The sequence below is a fragment of the Hippichthys cyanospilos genome, chromosome 2, assembly GCF_059441005.1.
Source record: "Hippichthys cyanospilos isolate Australia breed blue-spotted pipefish chromosome 2, RoL_Hcya_1.0, whole genome shotgun sequence".
Taxonomy (NCBI): domain Eukaryota; kingdom Metazoa; phylum Chordata; class Actinopteri; order Syngnathiformes; family Syngnathidae; genus Hippichthys; species Hippichthys cyanospilos.
The window spans coordinates 14091334-14112714 of record NC_142370.1 but is presented as its reverse complement, the minus strand read 5'-3'; the positions used below and the strand labels follow the sequence as shown (position 1 = coordinate 14112714).

Genomic DNA, 21381 nt, shown 5'->3' with positions numbered 1-21381 from the left:
CATAACTCAACAAAAATAAACTTCAAGTTTCTAAAGTAAAATCACATTACGGTGTATAGTCATTATTTTTAACTATGATTGAAAATTAGACCTCATTCCACGATGGAAACAGATGATCATCATACCTAATCTACACTGGATCTATCAATATTTAAAACCAAGTCAGGTGTTGTCTCAGAGATTCTATTGTCATTATTTCAAGCCACCTGAGCTCTAATATTAGTGTCACATTAGTCTACCATAATATAGCAGTTTCTGGTATGTGCAATATAGGGTGGGTCCAAACGGGGATGTTTTGCACCCATGCAAGCTAGGATTTAATGTAATAGTATGTATATGGGTTTGTTTTTTTTTTTCAGTCCGTTGACAAAGATCCAGGTGTGGACTACAACTGTGTTGACTATGAGTCTCTGAGCAAACGATGCTGGACTGATTATCTCCTGCAAATATATAAGGTGAAAAATGCTTTCATTTGCTTTTTGTTTTGTTGACTTGTCAAATATTTATCATTGTAAAGTTTTATGAATACAGAGTGAGTTCTAAATGATTATGCATTATGTATTAGAGCAAAACAAACATTTGAGCTTATGTTTATCCATTGAAGGTTGACATTGTTTTGCATTGCTGAACATCTCAGAATGGCGTTATGATTAATTAATTGGGGAGTTTATTGCCCCATATTAAGTCATCATTTTCATGCACATGGGACAAAAGAAGGCTCTTTATGATAATAACCACGATTGCCATGAAGACTAAAATGTAAGCCGTCTAATAGTCGTATACTTGATGATGGTGGATGTGGGACATAACAGTGGCATAGTGTATATCTGTAGTTCCCGAAGATGCACATCACACAGTGTTAAAATACATAAATATGCTCTCTCAAATCTGTGATAAAAAAAATAGAATGCTATCCTTGAAAAAGTGTGTTTTAGCAAGGTAACTATTTTTATTGGGTACTAAAGTAAAGTGTTAGTTTTACAACGTCACAGCTTCTAACTGAGTCATGAAAGTGCAGTTTTGCTCACCATTTCACTTATCTTCATCCTCTGCTGCAGCCGAACGAGTTTGAGTGAGTGATAGGTGCGCTGCTCCTTGCACCACTGGGTGTTTGTGTATATTTGTGTATAGGGGAGAGGGGCCAGGCACAAGAGAATCTCCATGCAGCAAAAAAGTTAATACCTAGGATTCATATTGATGGATATCAATTCATGGATTAACCATTTCACTGCCAGCTCAGCTACTATTTACCTTTGATGTTTATAGTTGTAAATGGCAGTGAATGAGTGAACAGATTGACTACCAGTCCTGTTCAAATAGATCTTTGGCATGTAACGCCTTCAAGGGCAGTGAATGAGTCAATTGATTGGGCTCAAAATCGTTAAGCTACATGGAAGAACGACGAAAAAACACAAACGTGGCATATAATTTCCCCCCTTTTGGTCATATATCTGGACATACTTACAAGATGACACAGTTTGTTTGCAACTGTTGTTTACATAAGCAAAAGTATTGGGCCGTGTTTTAACATTTCAAAAGCAGGGGGATGTATTTGGATGAAAAATAAGCAGCAATGAAGCTGAGAGAAAATGGGAAATTAAGTCTAACTGAGAGTCACAGAAGCAATGATTGCCGCAAAAGGTTTGTTTGGATCACTTTCATTAATATTATAATCAGGGCCTTGTGAGTGACTGTTGCGAGGTCCCTATTGTTTCTGTAGGCATTATTTATTTGTTTGTTTATGTATCTATGTATTTCTCTGAAAAGATTTTGATTTTTGTGGACCTAACCATGCACAAAAACTCACCAAATTTTGCACGCTCAAAATTCAATATTTTATAGTAACAATCCCAGGCACGTATAGCACCTCAAGATGTACCAAAAAGTCCATCGCAGTCAAATGATAGGATGTACAGAAAATGAGCTATGAAGTTTTGAATGTCCAATTTTGACCCATTATTTTGCACAATTATAGGGGCTGTACTTTTGCCCCCTTGCGCTAGTTATTATTCTTATTTTAATAATTCGTTTAAGCCCCAAATTAACTCATTTAATGCCAGGGACTTCATGTCACTTTTTTTTTTTTAATCAATACTTAAGTACATAAAGGATACTTAAGTATTAAATCGATACTAAAGTATCTGGACTTGAATGTCTGGACTCTTAAAAAACATGAAAGGATGTCCCTGGCATTGAATGATTTAATCAGGGCCTCATCTTTACTTGACGATTTTTGGTCCGGGGTTTTTCTTTCATTAACAGGTCTTGGTGCTGTGTCGCGTGTCAGCATGCAGCCCCAGCACAACTGGCAAGAGAAAGGAAGATGAAGATGAAATCTTTAACATTCATACACTGCCAAGTAACCTTTACTCTCGTCATGAGCTCCAGCTTCTCTCATGGCTTAATTCACACTATCATCACATGAGGGCAATCGTGTGGGGCTCAGGTATGAGCATTTCTCATCTTGCTCAATTCAGTGTCATCGTTGATCACATCTTTTGCCTTGATACAATTTTTGAATGGCGAGTTCCTTCTGATGTCAGGTTCTGTGCCGCCGGTACGCTGGATCGTCAATTTTGACTTGGACTTCATTGACGGACTGGTGCTCGGTGCCGTACTTGCTGCTTATTGCCCATACCTGGTCAGTTTGTGTTTATGTACTTTTTCTTAAGAAAGGGATGCAGGGAACACATTTCTATGACTGTTATGTCACATCTTCCCCCAAATAAATTGTTTGTTTTAATATATGATGTACTTAGGTTTCCAGCCACTTTCAAAGAATGTACACTACATCTCCCAGCCTGGAGCAGATTCTGCACAACAATATCATTATTGTTCAGGCCTTAAGCATACTTTCTCTCAACATGGATCTGCAGGTAGAATTATGTAACTATGGCTCTTCCTTTCAACTAAAATGCATCATTTAAATATTTGCTGAAAACTGTATGGCGCATAAGAATTGTTTAACTCATTCACTGCCACTGATGGCTGCATGAGTATTGAACCATTTCTGGGTTGGTAGTGAATGAGTTAAGGAAAGACTGATTATTTCAATAACTTATAAGTACCTTTTTACAGTTAGATCATGCAAATTATTATGTTATTATTATAATCATTATGCCAATTATTAATTGCATACTTTATTAATCATTTACGTTATCTAAATTTAAATGTTTGATAGTCTTCCTAGGAATGTTTGGTACCACTTTTTTTCAGTTCGAGCCCTCAAATTTTGGTCAAAACACTACCAATTACGAATGGCATTTTTTCGGTAACCCCCAAAATAGACATTGGAAGATCCTTTTAAAGAACGACATCCCAATTCCAATATAGAATTTTCCTTAAAATGTATAGACATTGGAGGATCCTTTTAAAGAACGACATCCCAATTCCAATATAGAATTTTCCTTAAAATGTCATGAAATTAATGGCAATTTCCTACTCTTACAATTTTTAATTTCTAGATTGTGATTGTAAACTTACTTCAAGTGTGCGGCCAATTCTAGTATCAACTTCCATCTTGTGTGCTGATACCTTTGAGATAAAGCCGAATATTGCCCCAATACCCGTCCCTATTTTTTTTTTTCCAATCTTGTCTAATTCTTCAGTTTGGCAAATAAATTCCTTATTTCACCAGGAACATCTTTTAAATACTGTGGAAATAAAAGTCCACACACCCCTGTTCAAGTGTATTCAAATTTTGTGACCCCAATGAATCAATTCACTCTTTAAATTGACATGTATGACTTATTTAGGAAAAAAAAAAGATTTCAGAGGGAATGTCAAAATAAACTGAATATGCTTGCACGAATGTGCACAACCTATTCTACATATTGCTGCTCAGATTTAACAAATCACATTCAAATCAATTGTCAATGGGACTCAGCACACCTACCACCACCTTGAGTGCCTCAGATTAAACCCAAGTAAAGTTCACATGTTCCAGGGGTCTTTTTTTTTTCTAAATTGTTTGCTTTTTATTAGTCCTAGTAATGAGCAGTGTTAAGTTTGCACCAAACATACAGTACCATTCATTATTATGTCCCAAAAGTTTAAATTTGGTTTCTTTAGACAGATTTTCTTGCATGTGTTTGGAAGGTTTCAATTTGTTTTGTTTTTACTGGGCTTTCGTCTTTCCACCCTACATGAAAGTCCAGATAAATGAAAAAAAGCTAGGAGATTGTTGTACAATCTACTGAACAGCTGTGATTTGCAAGAAATTCCTTGAATTTTGCTGCCAGCCTCTTTGCAACCCTATTGACTTTTCTCTTGTCTTTTCATCAATTTGGGAGGCACCTCCAGTCCCTAGTAATGTCACCATGTGCTATATCTTTTTGACTTGATTACTCTTTTTGTTACATGCCAACATTACTTTGAACAATGAGTACATTCTCGTGCTGTAAAAGCTGTTTGCTGACCATAGCTTGTGCTGAAGGATGTGAGCACTAAAACGAAAAGCTTACTAGAACACCTGAACTTTATTAGATGTTTACCAGAGGCACTGTAAATGGTGGCGGGGTATATGCTGACTACCATTTAACATGAGTTGGAATTTGCTTTACTCTGAAGACAGCCATGTCCCCGGTTATCCACTTGTGCACCACGTTTTAGTTATTTTTATTTTTCCTCTCTAATATACGTTTTCCAAACATTGTACAGACTATGGATCATCAATGGTTTGGAATGATTTATCTTGGTCTTATTTTATGCTACAAATAATTTGAACAGGGGTGTGCGGAATTTATGCTGTTGTTAGCTGCAATATGTTATGAGTTTGTGTGTGCAGCCCACGGACTTGTCTGATCCCAACCCCGTGCAATTGTTGATGCTGTGTGTTCATTTATACGAGAGGCTCCCACAGTACCAGCCTGTAAACACCATCACTCTCTCTGGAAGCCTGCACAGGACTTTGAGCAAGCAGGTAACACACAATAGCATTATACAGTTGCCAATCCCATTATTGTGCAATAACGGAAATTACTTACACAACAACTAGAGGGGACAAAATACTGCGGAACAAAAATGTCAAGTAAAGACAATAGTTTAAATTCTTGAGAAGGAAATGAAGAGAAAGGTTTAATAAAATATAATACAATACAATAAAATACAATACAATACAATATATAATAACACACTAAATCCATGTGAGTGAAAATAGCAATCATGTGAATACTATTTTCTCATCACGCAATAATAAACAATAATGGTTTGCGACAGATAATGGGTATGTTAGAAACATTTTTAGAATTTTACACATAACCCCAGCTACACTAAAATGGATTTCAGAAACAAACAAACAAACAAAATGGGGTTCAAAATATGGATGGATGATTGTTATTATTTTTTTGCATCATCATCCAGTGTGCATGTGTGTCCTGTGTGTGTATTTCAGGTGCATTTGAAAAACCCATCTAGTTGCCTTGTCAAATACCGATCCATCTTCCTCGGACAGGATGCTAGTCTGTTCTCCCTGCAGGATGGCTCTGCTGTCTCCATTCCACCAGAGTAAGAACCCTAAAACAGTGGTCCCCAACCCCCGGTCCGCGGACTGGTACCGGTCCGTGGATCAACTGGTACTGGGCCGCGTGGGCTGCACCCGAAATGTTTTGGAGATGATTTAGTTTAATGGTACGCGCACATCGAACGCGAACGAGGCGAAAAAGCAGAGCATTTTGTATCGTAGTCAATGGAGTTCGCGTGACTGGGAGCGCATGCACGTCGGGCGACGCGATGGACTCGAATGGAAAGACGTGAATGGCTGCACGCGGTCACGAGAAGCGAAATTTCGCCTTTCTTGTGAAGTTTTTTTTTTTTTTTTTTTTTTTTTTTTTTACTTTTTCCGCGTTTCGTGTTGCCACAGCCAATCAACTTCGGGAACGTTCAACGGCTCACGCAGGGGGCAGGAATTAATCATGGCGGCCGCTTTGCGTTCACCGGGAGCGATCCAACACGGCCAGCTGAGCTTTCAATACGAAACAGAGCCAAACAAGAGCACTCACCTGGCTTGTAGAAAGGCGGAAGAGAGAACTTGGGCCAACTGGTATGTGCAGCGTTTGCTTCACTTAACAGCTGTTGAACCATAGTTACTGTGCTAAGCTAACGATAGCGCAGCATTGTCAGCACAATATTTAGGACGGTCTCGGCCACTTGATTGCGACATTGAAACATTTATTTTTTGGCAGGCGAGTATTGCCGCAAAGAATAAAGGTGCTGTCGGTGAAAATATTGGCTCTGTCACATCCCAGAAAAGTGAAAGATTTCAGTAATGCTCTTCTTTCCGGATCTACCGTAAAGTGCACAGCAAGCTCGCTCCACTCCCCTCCCCTCCCCTCCCCTCTCCTCGCTGGACAAAAAGTACAACAGCGACAGAAAGCCCCGCCAATGAACGTAGTGATTCGGCATTTGGTGTGCACGTAGCATAACAGTTAATACGTTTGTGATGTGGTTTTTAGAGCAGCCCCCCCTCCCCCACCGGACCGCAATAGAAATCTAAGGCGTTGGCTGGTTCGCCCCCCCGGTCCGTAATAGAAATCTAAGGTGTTGGTCCGCGGTGATCAAAAGGTTGAGGACCACAGCCCTAAAGAGTACACTCATATATATTTTAAACCTATAAAGAAAAGAAAATACACAAAACAAAGGCTGTCAGTGTTTCTCTTCAATATCAAACATCGCTGTAACTCAGTACTCAGTTAAGTCTCATATGCAAGAATTATATATCTTATAAATACGTAAACAAATGACATCATATAACATCATTTAATTTAATTTGAGTACAAATGCTTGTCATTTTAATACAAAACGTTCATTAGATGCAAAAAAGTACTTATCAATGCAAAAACTTTGAATATGCTAACAAATACCAAAGGGAAGCACAAATAAAAATGCTAACAAGCTAAACGCATACAAGGCAGCGGTAGCTGGCGAGCATGTTATCCGCAGTCAAAACTCGCTGGCTCAAAAAACAAACTAATGTTGGGCATATTATCAAAAATGACAACGTTTTTACAAATAAAGTACTGCTTACAGACACTTGTGGGCCAGATTTCACAGAGCGACAGAACAATATGTGAGTCGCCGACAGTGACTGCTCTTAAATCAAGCCACACCGTCCTTCCTGACTACAAAATGTAATATTAACAGCGGCGCCAAAACACAAAGCTCAAGCCACGCAAAGCACCAATAAAGCACAGATCTATAACTGTTAAAGGACAAACTAAATCATTTCCAAAACATCATAATTTCGGGTGCGATCCATGCGGCTCGGTACCGATTGATCTATGGAACGGTACTGGGCCGCGTATCGGCGGTTGGGAGCCTTTGTAGATTAAGAAGAAAAGAAAAAAATATCACCAAAATGTGACTTTATGGGGTTTTGTTCTTATGCCAGTGACATTAAGAAATAAACTATTTTTTCCACATCACTTTTAAGTTTCTATTGTTTTTACAGCGCTAGCACTGATGTGACTGTGCAGTACTGCTGCTCATTCCTGCAGCCTAAGGAAGCTGTCCTACTCCTCATATCCACTTCGGCTACTGGCCTGCATGGCACCACTCTGACTTTCAAAGTGAACACTTGTGTTAGTCAGATCACACCCACAGTGAGTCCATCATCTCTGATAGGATTTTTATTTGGCCATCTAGCTTTAGATTTCTCTCCTGCTGAGAAAATTATTTATTTCTAACACCTTACTTTCTTAATTCAGAGGTTCTTGTTTTTCCATGAAAGGATGATAAACAGCACAAGCAATTTCATTCTAAAAGTACGTTTAACTTTATTTGGCCAAAGGAAATCCAACAAAAAATAGAGTCTAATACAAGTGACCACAGGACAATGGGTCTATGTCAAAATCTTTAACCTAAATTGCAAATAAATGAACGTTTGTTCCACTCTTCCCTTTCCCTTGCAAAAACCTAAACAAAACAGCAAAACAAAACACAGGGTACACACAAGGAAGCAGGGAATCGATTGGAACAGAATGGCTATTTGTGAACTTTTGTTTTTGATTGAATGAAAAAAATAAATACCAGAAGGTTGACACCGGGGCTTCAAAGCTTTCTGATGAGGATATAGGCCGCTCCAGCCCCGGTGTAGTGCAGTCGCTGCTGATTCAAACAAAGCGATCTATGCTGGGACCCATATGCACCACTAGGGCCACATTTGATCTAAGCCCCAAATATCAGTAATGCTAAAATGGATCTCAGTCTCTGCACTTTCATCAGCTCTCTTTAAACTTGTTTAAGTTTCTGGAAGTCACTTTACAGGCTGTTTAATTATAAAAATGTATTCACATCGTGCCTTTCCTGCTGTTTACCAAATGTTTATTTGCCTTACTTTTTAAGCTGTTCACTTCCTTTCTCAGAAATGTGTCAATTGCAAGACTCCATGCTATGTGCTGAAAGTGATTAAACTTCCAATAACAAACACATTTAATACGGAAGCTAACTTCAGGTAAGTGGTTAGGTTTAAGGAAGTCAAAACAATGTTGGTTCCATCTACAACTTCCTGCATATTACTAACACGGTTGACACTGTCTGCATAGGGTGATACTGGTAGAATCAGCAGTCAGCCCACTGGAATCGGAAAAGGAAATAGGCAGCCTCGTTCAACAGGCGTCCTTCAAAGCCAAGTAACACTAACACAACATTAGCCTACATTCTTAACGGGGAAGTCAACCCCCCCAATTTAGTCTGGATTTTGATGCTTAATTCATATTGCACAGAATAGTGGGTGCCCATGGAACATGTTATTGAAATGAAAACTTTTGAGTTGATTTCCCCTTATTAAATGACTTGAAATAACGCTGCCAGGAGATTGAAAGAAAACAAAATAAGATCGGTAATTTATTTAATTAATTACTTTACAATCTCATCAAAAACGAATCAGAGAAAACCCCACTCAAAAGAGTGATATGAAATGAAAAAAAGTGGCTTTTGTCATTTATTTATTTTTGTTAATCAGGCTTTAACAAACACAATTGTGTGTATTACCTTCTGCTGCATTTGAGAATAGTCCCAAGTGCTGGCTGCTAGCTTTAGCAATAGCATATGTCACCAGGTACGATGGCTCATGTGAGACAAACAACAGATTATCCAAATAATCTACGTGTTGTTACATTTGCATCTTTGTTGCTATCATTAGCTGTGGCTACAATTGCAGCTGGGTCTTTTGCATTTATGTGATAAGCTATACTTCAGCTCCTTCTGTGGAAAGCAAGCACTTTCTTAAAAAGAATACATCATCTTTCTCCCTTTATCATTGGCAGAGTGATATGCATCTTCATCAAAGTGCTGTTGGGATGTTTTGTTAAAGTTACATTTTAACATTCATCAGAAGGACAACCCTCTTCAAGATTCTAATCTTCCTTCTGATCTGAACTTGCTCTCCCACCCACAACTGGAGTTTATCAGGTTATGCCAAACACAATGGCAGCCAATCAGTGTCCACTTCAGGGTGTGATTGCCCTTTGCTTTCCAATCCCTAACAACTCAAGCAAAAAAAAAAAAAAAAAAAATCCGAAGCAGAAAACCAGATCTAATCTAAAAATGATCAAATAACATAACAATTTAACTATGACCTCAACTGATCTCAGTTTTTTTGTTTGTTTTTTAACAGCCCTAGACACAATATGTAATTTACAGGAGAAGACATGTTGTTCAACGAAAAAGCCTAAAGAACACCTATTTCCTTAACAATTGTCCAATTGGCAGCCTTTCAAAAGAAGCACTCATTGGTCTCAAGTTGAAGTGCACTTACACAATCAAAACAGATAGCACAAAGGTGTAACAACACTTTTAGAGGCATCAAATCAACAATGTGTTTATTAATATGCCCCCTTCCCCCAATTTGTTCTAAATATGCCATGTGCATGATGTGTGCTGCTTTTTTTTTTTTGATGAGTGAAACACATTTTCATTCTACTGTTTCAGAAATGAAAAGAAGAGTTCAGAGAGGAGCTGTCATGAAGAGATGGCAGGAAAGGGATTGTAGTTTGTTGACGCGCACAAAAGAGAGGTGCACAAATTTGTGAGAGTCCTTAGTGTAATGGTTTTTGTGTCCTTTGCAGAGGGCGAGAGCAGCGAGTTCATCAGCACAGTGAAAAGTGTCAGTCTGAAGCCTGACCAGTCCAGCATCCTCAGTCTCCACTTACTTCCCTTTTGTCCAGGAGCCAAGTATTGTGCTGTGTTGCTCATTTGTCCCCAGGTCAGTGTTGCATCCATCTCCGTACTATCTGCCTAAACCTAAAATCCTCCATTTTTTTTTTATCAGAGAAGTGTGAGGTCGAAAAAGGGCAAAATTGAAATGAAACACAATGCTCTATTCTAAGTTGCAAACTATATCAGTGAAGGTTTAGCTGCAACTGGGTTATTGTGAAAACATGAAGTGGTCATTATCCTCCCCTGACCGAAACCCTCACTAAAACCCGTGAAGTATCTTAAAATGGAAATTCCATCAGAATATCTAGCAGTATTTCTCAAAACAGCAACAGAAAATCTTGTGTCCTCAAATGAGACACTGTACAGACAATGACTGATTACCCCATGACAGAGATGTTTTTAGGAGGTCTGTTTTGTGCATAAAGGGTGGTTAGCGCATCTAGTTCACAGTTTGGAGTCCCGAGTTGAAATCCAGCCCGCTCCAGCTTTCCTGTGCGGAGTTTGCATGTTCTCCCCTCAAATCAGTCAACATTGTGTTTGGTAATCCTCAGAATGTTGTCCTCTCAACAGTAAATCCCTCCCAGAAAAAACAGAGCCATGTGCAGAAATTTCCAACAAGGGCATGTGTTTCTTCAGGTTGGTGATATGGTCTACCTGGTGAAAGCAGCTGCTGACTTACCTTTACCCTCCCCCCTCAGAGTTAGCAACAGTTCCAACATATTCACCATCCCTGGGAACTCTGGTAAGAGACCTACGGATTAATAATACCAAGCAGAGTAGTCTCAGGAGGAAATTAACCGCTTGTGTAAACATTTTTGAAATGCAAGAAGCATAATTAATACCAACACATTGTTTGTTTAGCAATTCTGTTTTGGAGCCTCCGAATTAAAAGCTGCAACATCCACCAACAGCGCCGCTTACAATCTATCAACTGGCAATTTCTCTTACTGTTTAAGAACCCTGGAAAATCTGGCTGAGCCACTATAATCTCATCAATGTAGTTCTCTCTCAGTGGGCTCAGGTGGCTGCGTGTCAGCGCTGCGCCTGCGCTGCACAGTCGGTCAGGCGTGCGAGGAGCTCATCCGTCTACCACTCATCAATTCGTCTTGGGAAAACGCTTTGGCCATGTGGGCTCAACACAGAATGACCGCCATTGAACTCCAGCGACGGCTGCTGACTTACACTTTACACAGCAGCAGTGTGAGGGCAAGCATGGCAGCATGCATGCTTGCCAAAAAGCAGGTACACACATATTGTGTTCACCTAAAGGGAAAAAATATGCTAACCACTATACGACATCCTTATTGGGCTCATGTCTTTGTCTCTGATAGAGCCAAATGAGAGGCGTTGACTACAAAAGCGGGGTAGAGTACAGCGTGGAGGTTTCTTTGCCTCGATACTTTACCGTCCCCAGCACTGTTACAATGCCTATAAGGAAAGAGACCAACATATGGAAGAATCCTTCTGGTACAAACTTGTCAAAACACACTGTTTCTGTGATTACATTTATTTAAAATTTTCCTTGTCATAGCTTGCTTCAACAACATATGTCATTTTTTGCCAATTTAGATCACGATTGTGTGGAAATGCTCTTACGGTTCAAGGCGGACACTGTGGGACAATTCTCAAGTCAGATGATTCTGAAGTCTTGCTTTGATACCAGGGTCTACCTGTTGGAGGCGCTGGTCACCTCACCGGTACATATTAACTTAAGTCAAGAGTTTTTGTAAACATGTAAAAAGCTGAGCTGTGATGCTTCCAACCTGATCTCTTAGACATGGTGATGTCGGTTTTAGTCAAATGTAAAAAGCAAATTCCCCACCCCCTCACTCCCAACCCGAAACCCCAGATGGATCAAAACGGGTGAAAAATTTTGCTTAATGCAATTATGAAATGAACAACTAATATCTTAATGATAAACTAGCAGAGTATGACCAAACCCTGCCATAAAAAATGCCACCCACTCATAAATGGTTATGTATGTCTATATTAAAAAGGTCAATGACTAATATATGTCCAAAACATTGATGCCTTTAAAAATAAGTGACTTACACTTGTGTGAGTTCAGCAAAAATGCACCAAAATTGAACATGTACGTGTGGTGAAAGCTCTCTATAACTTCCTCGAGGAACCCAGGCTAACCCTAGCTCCCCCTCCAAAGACAAAGCCTTTCACTCAGTCTTTAACACGAAATCCTGTTTACACAAACTTTTGGGACATCTTGTAGCATATTATAGCAATTAGGAATGAAAAAAAATAAAAACACACACCGCAAGTAGATGAATTTTTATCGCAAATACCTGGGGGTGTGTTCCAATCAAAACGCAAACAAATAAAAGAGGGCTTATTGGACTTTGATGCTGGTACTTGAACGTAAACTCCAACAAGCATGCTTTATGATTTCTACAGAAGGGATCTGTTCATTTGGACTTCAGTTCACCCGCTCAGCACTCAGTCACACAAGATATACCTCTAGTGAGTTGAAACCCTAACTCTCCTTTATCAAACACACATTTCTTTAGAATTGAAATGCATAATTCAAAGAAGTGAAAACGTATATATCCCAGCAGTTTCAATTTCTTGCAGCAAAATGAGACCCATCAAGACTGGACATTGAAGGCTGAGTTGTGTGGCGAGGGCTTTTCTGGCCCAAATGTCTTGATAGTACCAGCAGGGACAAGAACTTGTTACCCTCTCACTTTTCAGCCATCGTCACAATGTATTGTCAAGGTCTGTTTTATCACTTCTATCTTCCTCTTTGTATACTTTTATTCTAAATGTCCTTTTTACACCAGTGGTTCTTAAAAACGGGCATGTGACATTTTAGGTTTCTGCAACATTTCAACATTTGCATATTAGTTGGAACATTGAGAAATGTATTGTTATATTTTGCTGCAATGACTCCTTTGCACAATGTTCTATGCCTTTATTTGAATTTTTATCTTAGTCGCTAATGACCACATTTCCTGGCAGACGAGACAGAAGTAAAACTCATTTTCTCTCGCTCATATTTTTTGGAGTTTTAAATTTTTTAATGCCAAAATAATTGATGGTATTTTGGCAACAAAACATATTCCATGTGGAGAAAATGGTTGGGAACGATTGTTTTACACCTTTTTGTGCTCTTTCTTAATCCGTATGCTGTGAAATATACACACCCTGTGTTTGAGTTGGCAGCCTGCAGTATTTCTGAGCAATGCCAAGAGAATTTATCGGATTTCGCGTAATTGGTCTGAAACCTATTAGGTTTGCCCACAAATAATACTTTATCTATATTTGTATGCAAAGTCAGATATTGTTGCAGTACAACATAGTGCCATATACAGTACTTTTACTGACATTTTTGTCTGGTGACATACCATGAGATTTTTATGATGCCAAATATGATTCGTGTTAGCAAAGTCGCAAAGCAGTTACAATTTTAAAGGTTATTTTGCTTTAAATCGCCAATTTGGATGGCAAGAATTGTCCTAATGATCTACCCCTACAGGGGAAGCTCTCTTTGCATAACAGCCACAATGGGGTGGATCATGTTTTTACCCTCCGAGGAGTGGGTGAGCGCCCCCTTCCGGTGGAACACATTGTGCTACGCTGTCCCATGGGTGAGACAACTCACAGACAGCTGACTGTCCCCAACTACAGTCAGAAGACACTCTCTCTTCAGGTTGGTTTTAATTTTGCTTCGATGCACTCCAAATTAGGTGCTTAATTTATTTTTGAACATGAATGTGTGCTATTGCGGGTGCATAGGTGGTGACAGACGTATCGATTATCAGCGGCAATTCATTTGTAAAGGTTCAACCTGGTCAAAACACTATGTACACCCTGTCTGTGTTGCCACGGAAACGAGGAGAGCTATCAGGTGGCATTTCCTTCCTTGGTGCATTTGATGAGAATAGAATTTGTGAAGGCAAGGTTTCAGTGAATGTTGAAATGTTTCTCACAGGTCATATATCATTTGTTGAGACTGAGCAGACAGATGAGAGAGATGCTGGCAAAGGTAATTTTTTTGTTGTTGCTATGTTTTATCCCTGAACTAGCAAATGACCTCAAGTCACCGTGAATGACGCAGACTTTACGCTGATCTGATCGGCTTGATCATGACCAGCCGATCTTTGTCATTTCATGCGAAATCTTTGATAGGGTGTAATGTCATCATTTTATAGAGTTATAGGAATGTTTGATGTAGGATCACTTCCTTATTTGCAATACTAAATGTGCTATAAAGACATCTGATTACAATACAGTACTTTAATAACAATAGCTGGTTGCATCCATTATTTTTCAAGTTGTTTTTGTTTGTCCCGACTGAACTTTCCCATTGTGCCTGGCCAATTCTTAAATGCCTTCTAGAGGTCATTGATGTCCTTATCTGTCCGTATTGGGCATGAGAAAAAAATGCTTTATCTTATACCTTATCTTTATCTTATATTTTTTTTTGGATACACTATAAACCTCATATACAAGGATATGCAGTAATTAAACAGGTATTTAAATGGACACTTAGCCTCCTCTTATCATCAAATTGGTGATCAGTTCTTGAATAATTCCTCCTTGTTGATCGGTCCCAAAAATCCTGACTGTGTAATGTCTACCTTTGAATTTGAATTTGTTCGAGTTTTCCAAATTTCAATGAGGTGATCAAAGTACATACAGTACGTGATTTAATGCACCATTTGCAGGTGACAGTCCAAGCTGGTGTGTGTGTGTATAAAGTATCACCCCTGCACTTCCCTTTCAGGAAATATTATTGGGCGCTATGAGGTGTTCTACACTCTGGAAATAATTTGTGAACCAGGAGAACCTGTGAACACTTTTAGTGTGCAGTGCACGGTTCTAGTAAGCTCAACAAATACCTGCCTAACCTTCCTGAGTTTGAAACTAAAAAATGCAAATCAGATTTTGTTTTGTCAATGTTTCAACTCTGCAGAGCCCAGTGGCCATAGATATCCCTGTTAGTAACCCAGGAGACGAGCTCCTCATACTCAATGTGGATCTTAAAGGAGATGACCTGTGTGGAGCCCATTGGGTTTTTATCCCCCCGCAGGAAACAATTGCCTACAATGTCACATTTTCTCCAGGGAAAATCGGAAAGAGCAGAGGCAGGTTAGGAGTTTCTCTTTTTCTCTTTCTTATATCTACTCTGGATCTTTAATATACAGCTCTGGTTAAAATTAAGAGAACGTTGAAATTATAAGTGTACTATATGTACTCTACAGTAAATGGTAGGTACAGTATGTATGCAAGACCCAATTTTTTGTGAATCATTGACTTAATTTGAGGAGCAGTTTTCTACTTTGGATGTGGCAATTTGCAGGTTTATCAAAGGGACCTGAGGCAAATGTTTTTTCTTTTTTTTTAACAAAAACATGGAATTGTTATTATTATTGAGTTATTGTTGTTTAATGCCTCAATGGCCTTTTATATTGTATGAGTTTGAAATGTCAGACTGCATTTGAATACATCATAAGGTGTCCTCACTTCAGCAGCTACTGTAGACTTAGAGGTGTCAAGCTAAATCAGAAAGTAACTATTAACCAGCGTTTGGGAGAAAAACTTAAAAATGAAAGTCTGATAATGCTATTGCATAAATGTCCTTGTATTATTTGATGTGTTTATTTTGAAGCTGGCCTATGTTGTTGCAATGGTTGACATGACAACTACTCTTCTTCCTTGGCGATTGTTTAGTTAGGTTTAACGAAACCTGACACTCTGGAACAAAAATGAACTCTCAATCAAAAAACATTTGGGACAGTAGGCAAGCATTTTTTTTTTATCAGTTTAGAAAGTCCCTGTGTTTAAATGTTAGGGAAAACCCAAAGTGTACTCAACAAACAATGATGTGAAACCTCTTGTTTGGAACCTGTTATGAATAAATGCAGAAGCCGGGCGTACCTGCGTGGGTTTGCTCTTGGTACCCTGGTCTCCTCCCACAATCCACAAAACATGCATGATACATGGGTTGGACTCTCTAAATTGTCTTTAGGTGTATTTGGGAGTGTGAGTGCTCGTCCATATCGGTGTGTCCTGCGGTTGGCGGGTAACCACTTCAGGGTGTCCCCCACTTAGAAAACTGTAGAGAAAGGATGGATGGATAATTATGATAACTCATTAATTTAATTAATTAAATAAGAATATATCATGAATAAGATAACTTAGTAAGATACATTTTTCATCCCTTAATGCCTACAACAATATACGTGTTGTTTTTCCAGTGCAACATAATCATTGTTACTTTTGTTTTATTTTTTGCTTGTTCTGTAACAGTGTGGTGTTCCAGTCTGATCTGGTCGGAGAGTTTTGGTACGAGTTGGAGCTTTATTCAATTCCCTCTGCTGTTGTGACACTACCACAGGCTTGCTGTCCATTGGGCAAGTAGGTAGCACCACAAAAAGACACAATCACACTGTAGTTACTGCATATTGCTAAAAAATGTTCACCATAGGTTTTTGAATGCTATACAATAGATTTTCACTTTTGTAAAATAAAAATGCAATCACAATATCATTCAGATGAAGTGAAATGACACAATGTTCAGCTCATTCCTTGCTTTTCTCATTTCAAATTGTTTGAACATTTTATTGTCAAAAATGTTTGTACTCTCTCGATGGGTTCAAATTGATTTGATTTCCTGTTGTACTCAATTGGCTTTGATATTTGAATCGGTATGAACACAACACTGCTCGTTTCTTTGGAAATCATCACTTAGTATTAACTTGGAATTCGTAAAGGGAAAGGCTTTACACCTGTGCAGCCCCACTAGTCTAAGCACAGCAGCTTTCATATTGTTTTGGGAAATCTTAATTAAGCAGCAAAATCTACCTATTTTTATCCATTTCAGGGGGTGGCCATTTTCTCAGTGGCTGTCGCCTCAAAATAACATCACAGTTGCTCAGTTGAGCAACCAATGTCATTTTTTGGCGAAAGCCAGTGACAAAACAGCCACCTCCTGGGAAAATTAAAGAAGCCTAGATGCCGTGTGTCGACTAGTGGGGACGCACAGAACATAATATTGACAAAAAAAACTTTTGGGTTGACGTCCCCTTTAAGGGAAGTACATTATTATCTGTAACTGTATCTGTTTTTGTCCTTTTCAGGTGGACTAGACAGTCCATTCCTGTGGTCAACCCAACGGCAGATACAATCAAGGTGATGGTGTCCAATAGTAACCCCAGGAACTACACATTGGAACTGGACTCAGAAAGCACTGTTAGTATTTTTTTTTTTTTTTTTTTGGACTTACATATGAAGATGATTTAATTTCTTTTGTGAACTGGTGCTGTATAGATAAAAATTGCTTATCTTTTGATATGGCTTTATTTGATTTACCATTGACATTGTATTTCTACCAACAGCTCGAAAAGTATATTAGTCTTTGTGATGATTGTGTAAAAGCAAATGAAAAACCAATGAAGATTTTTTTTAATCTCAATACAATGATATTCAACGCAAGGTCATCCATCCCAAGTTTAATTGTTGCACATTATGGACGTTCCCTACCCATATTTAACTAACTTTTTTCTTTTTAACTTTTGTGTCACTGCTCTCTCCTGGTTGTTTTGTTTTGCATGGGATTTGTCATGTTTCAGCTTACTGTAGAGCCCTACTCTGCCACCCAACTGGGGGTCATTTTCACTCCGTCATCTATTGGAGAGAGTAACCACGGAGCTAAGATCACTTTCACGTGCCCTCAGGTGTTTATGCACATACATCAAACACACACACATGCACTCAAAACCTATGGCTTGCTCCTTATTTGAAATACAGTTTTCCTTTACAAAATAGGTTACGTAAAGTTGAAGCTGTTTTTGCTGTATCACCCACATGACATTCTTTTTTGACCTTTTTGTCACTGCAGTTGAAGCAATGGTGTGTGTTGTTATTTGGCCGGGGTCTCATGCCCGAATGGGAAGAACCACTAAGTATTTCCTCTGCAGTCGGTTCGAGCGAGTCCTTCAGCGTTCGCTTCACGAACCCCACCGAGCATCCAGCCACACTCAGGATCACGCTTACAGGTCACATGGCGAAATTTGCCCTTTCACATGCGCCCACGACTACCCCACTATACAAACACACACACACACGCATGCACGCAAAAAATCACATACTGTATATGGAACTTATTTTGTATGTATGTGTAACAGATAGAGATCCGAGTGGTGCCACTGACGTTGCTCCAGTGAAACCTCACAAGGATGTGTTCTCTCTATCTCTGAGCCAAGCGGAAGGTGTGTTCACCTACTGTATTCCATAATACCAGAGAATAGATCTTTTTCCCTCTAAGGAGTACTTAGAGAATGCAAAAAAACAACAACCAAAAAAACAAAAGTGAATAGCTAGAGCCTGTCAAGATTTGTTTTAGAAATGGGATCCCACAAGTTCCTATATACTGTGTTAAATCCAAAAAGTGCACCCCAACAGTGTTTGTGCTATATTTTTGCATATGAGTGATGAGTGACCTAACCTGTGATGTACCTGTTTTTTATGTTTGCTTTCAATTGAGAGCAAAACACTGAGATACAATCATTGGATGATAGTGAAGTCAGCTCACTCCAGTACAAGCAAGGGTTTGGTGGCAATTGACCAATTCCTTTAAACAAATTAATCTGTTTGCTCCTCCCAGTTAGATGAATGCAAAATGCGTATTTAAAAGCGAAAGAGATTTGCCTTAGTTTAGGTGTTGTAAGCCCCTTTTGCTTAATGTTAACAAACAATACAAAGTGTGAAGTTAAGACTGGTGCCACAAAGAGCAGCACAATGTCCCCAAAATGCTTCGGGTCGCTACATTTTTTTAAATTGATGTAATTACTGTATTTTTTCACATAATCATTTTGGTTACTGAATAAATCCAACTTTTTCATTTTAAGGCACTTCTACTGTATTTACAGTATGGCGAGCACTCTCAGCACAGTTAATTATGAGGTACAGCACAACCTGATCTGATAGCGTTCACATTTGAATGTTCAACAAGAAGGTTCAAATAACAGCTACGATTGTCATTAAATGGCATTCAAATTGATTGAAATAACTTTTTTTTTTCATTCCCTGATAGACTTCTCACTTCTAATTGAAACACTACTTTCGCATTCTTTGTGAATTGGGGCACAGACTTTTCAGCACAAATTTGAACATTTCCAGAAGCTCAAAGAGATAAACCGTGCAACAGTTTATCACTGAAGACATCCATTTGCTCAGTTTATCAGGAGCACAACTGCTTATTTACCAAAACTCTGCTGAGGACTGTCTTTTTGAATATCAAATGTGTGTGCAGACCACAATATTGTTATTGTTAATTTGCAGGAAACCAACACACTAATTGCATTCCCCTGTAATATTCGCTATACACTGTATATTACAAGCAGTACAGCAGGCCAATTGGCTGGTTGATTTTTGTAGTGGTAAAAACGGTTTGCTGCATTTTTGCTGCAGGTATATCGATAAGTGAGGGGGGTAGTTTGGATGTGCCAGTGGTGTTTGCACCCAAGTCTATGGACCCTCAACAGACCTGGCTGTGCATATTTATGAAGACCCTCAACAGCATTACAAGTGGCAAAAGGTGTGTTGGATATTCATTCCTATAAAATTATGCATTGGGTGCAACTTACAACACAAAAACGCCCATCATAACGGCACTACTCTTTCTAGTACTTTATAATATTTTACGCAGAAATGCATTTTTGAACTTCAGCACGCCTGAAAGTTTTTGCAGAAAATCTTGCCAACAATGTTTGTGTATTGATGGATAAAAGTATTGGCTTGTGTTATTCGCAAAGTGTAGCATCGTCTATTTGTTCATTTTTATTTAATTATAGATAAAAAAAAATAGACATGTGTTTGTGCACTCAGCATAAATGAGCATTGATTTTATTACTCAGCTTTATAAATTAAGAGACTATACGACAGCCGATGCTGCTGTTCTGGGCTTCTAAATGGCCAAAATGCACTTGAAAGCTGAGAAATGTGTGTTAGTTTTTTTTACAAAATATTTTTTACACAGAAGGTAGGACTATACTTTTAAGGTTCTCAAAACGTCTAATTGTGGGGTGGCAGACTTTATTTTATCTTAGTATTTTTTTTTTTTTTAATCTAGCAGTCCTCTGCATTTGTTAAGTAGACATGTGTTTAAAATGTTAGGAGTGGTACAGTGGCGGAGCCCCAGATATTCTGTTGATTTTAAAGGGAATGATGCGAACGGCTTGATTGGCCGGGAATCGAGTCAGCTATGTTCAGTCCCATAAAGGCGCAAAGCCTCGTTTCCAACTGTGGCCATCTACAGAAAATCTCAAAACCAAGAAAACTTGAACCACGCAACACTGTTCAACTGCGCTTTGTGCTGGACTTACGCTAGACACAAAAATAGGGCCCAAAGTTTTCAAACGCAAAAGCAAAGATTTCCATGTATTTGTGCACTGAGTCAAATCTTTCAACTTTTTAACTTCCGGTTGCCTTTGAAGCTGCTGTTTTACAATAGGTGGATACGATCAAATCAAACTTACTGAAAAAGTCAGTCCAAGTCATTGATATCATTTAATTGCAAAACCACACAACTAAGTAAAAATTTCTCCAGAAACCAAAGACTTGACATAAACGACACTGACCAATCATCTCATTTGGAGTGTTAACATGCAGGATACCGGCCCACCAGTTTGACAACTGTGACGTATATAGATACACATGGCCTTGCGATTGCCTCAAATGGAGACGATGGTTATAAAATGCATATGGCACTTGTTGATTTGTTGATTATTTTCAACACATTTTACATAGGAGTTGTTTGGTTGGCCAGGAAGTCTGCTAGTAGCGGCTGTATTTTTGCCTGGATTGTCCTGTTATTTTCACTTGCTGTTAATGATGAAGAGTGAAGTGTTAATGCATGCCCTGCACTCATAATTAAACAGGCCGCGGAAGAAGCTGACGACCATCTGTTGGATCTACCCTCTCTGTGGGATTCCCCTGAGTGCGCCTGTTGATAATTCGCCGCTCTGCGTGGTCCAGTGTGAAGCGGGCTGCCAGCTGGAGAAGAGGCTTGATGTCCAGCTCACTGGATTTGTGCCAAGAGCTCAAATAAGACATGAAGGTGCGGCTCGCATGCATTTTTATCATTTTGCAATGGCGGAGTGTCAACAGTGGCAAGGTCTTTTTTTTTAGTCTTAGACCAGGGGTCTACAACCCATGGCTCCAGAGCTACATGTGGCTCTTTTATTCTTCTGTAGTGGCTCTCAGTGA

General features: G+C 39.0%; 1 protein-coding gene across 1 annotated transcript in view; it reads left to right on the top strand.

Moving 5' to 3' along the window:
- LOC148427474 (cilia- and flagella-associated protein 47-like) overlaps positions 1-21381 on the top strand; it is a 48592-nt gene that overhangs the window by 20106 nt on the left and 7105 nt on the right. The window contains exons 35-63 of the mRNA XM_088409009.1: positions 360-455; positions 2263-2446; positions 2544-2641; positions 2760-2876; positions 4787-4921; positions 5393-5505; positions 7448-7598; positions 8361-8449; positions 8541-8627; positions 9928-9984; positions 10078-10201; positions 10792-10897; positions 11168-11397; positions 11487-11622; positions 11725-11852; positions 12565-12630; positions 12742-12885; positions 13646-13819; positions 13906-14017; positions 14102-14155; positions 14897-14994; positions 15086-15261; positions 16423-16530; positions 17253-17364; positions 17745-17849; positions 18014-18170; positions 18300-18383; positions 19585-19711; positions 21054-21232. Of these exons, the coding sequence (XP_088265135.1) occupies positions 360-455; positions 2263-2446; positions 2544-2641; positions 2760-2876; positions 4787-4921; positions 5393-5505; positions 7448-7598; positions 8361-8449; positions 8541-8627; positions 9928-9984; positions 10078-10201; positions 10792-10897; positions 11168-11397; positions 11487-11622; positions 11725-11852; positions 12565-12630; positions 12742-12885; positions 13646-13819; positions 13906-14017; positions 14102-14155; positions 14897-14994; positions 15086-15261; positions 16423-16530; positions 17253-17364; positions 17745-17849; positions 18014-18170; positions 18300-18383; positions 19585-19711; positions 21054-21232 (3547 nt within the window). The remainder of the gene's footprint in view (positions 1-359; positions 456-2262; positions 2447-2543; positions 2642-2759; positions 2877-4786; positions 4922-5392; positions 5506-7447; positions 7599-8360; positions 8450-8540; positions 8628-9927; positions 9985-10077; positions 10202-10791; positions 10898-11167; positions 11398-11486; positions 11623-11724; positions 11853-12564; positions 12631-12741; positions 12886-13645; positions 13820-13905; positions 14018-14101; positions 14156-14896; positions 14995-15085; positions 15262-16422; positions 16531-17252; positions 17365-17744; positions 17850-18013; positions 18171-18299; positions 18384-19584; positions 19712-21053; positions 21233-21381) is intronic.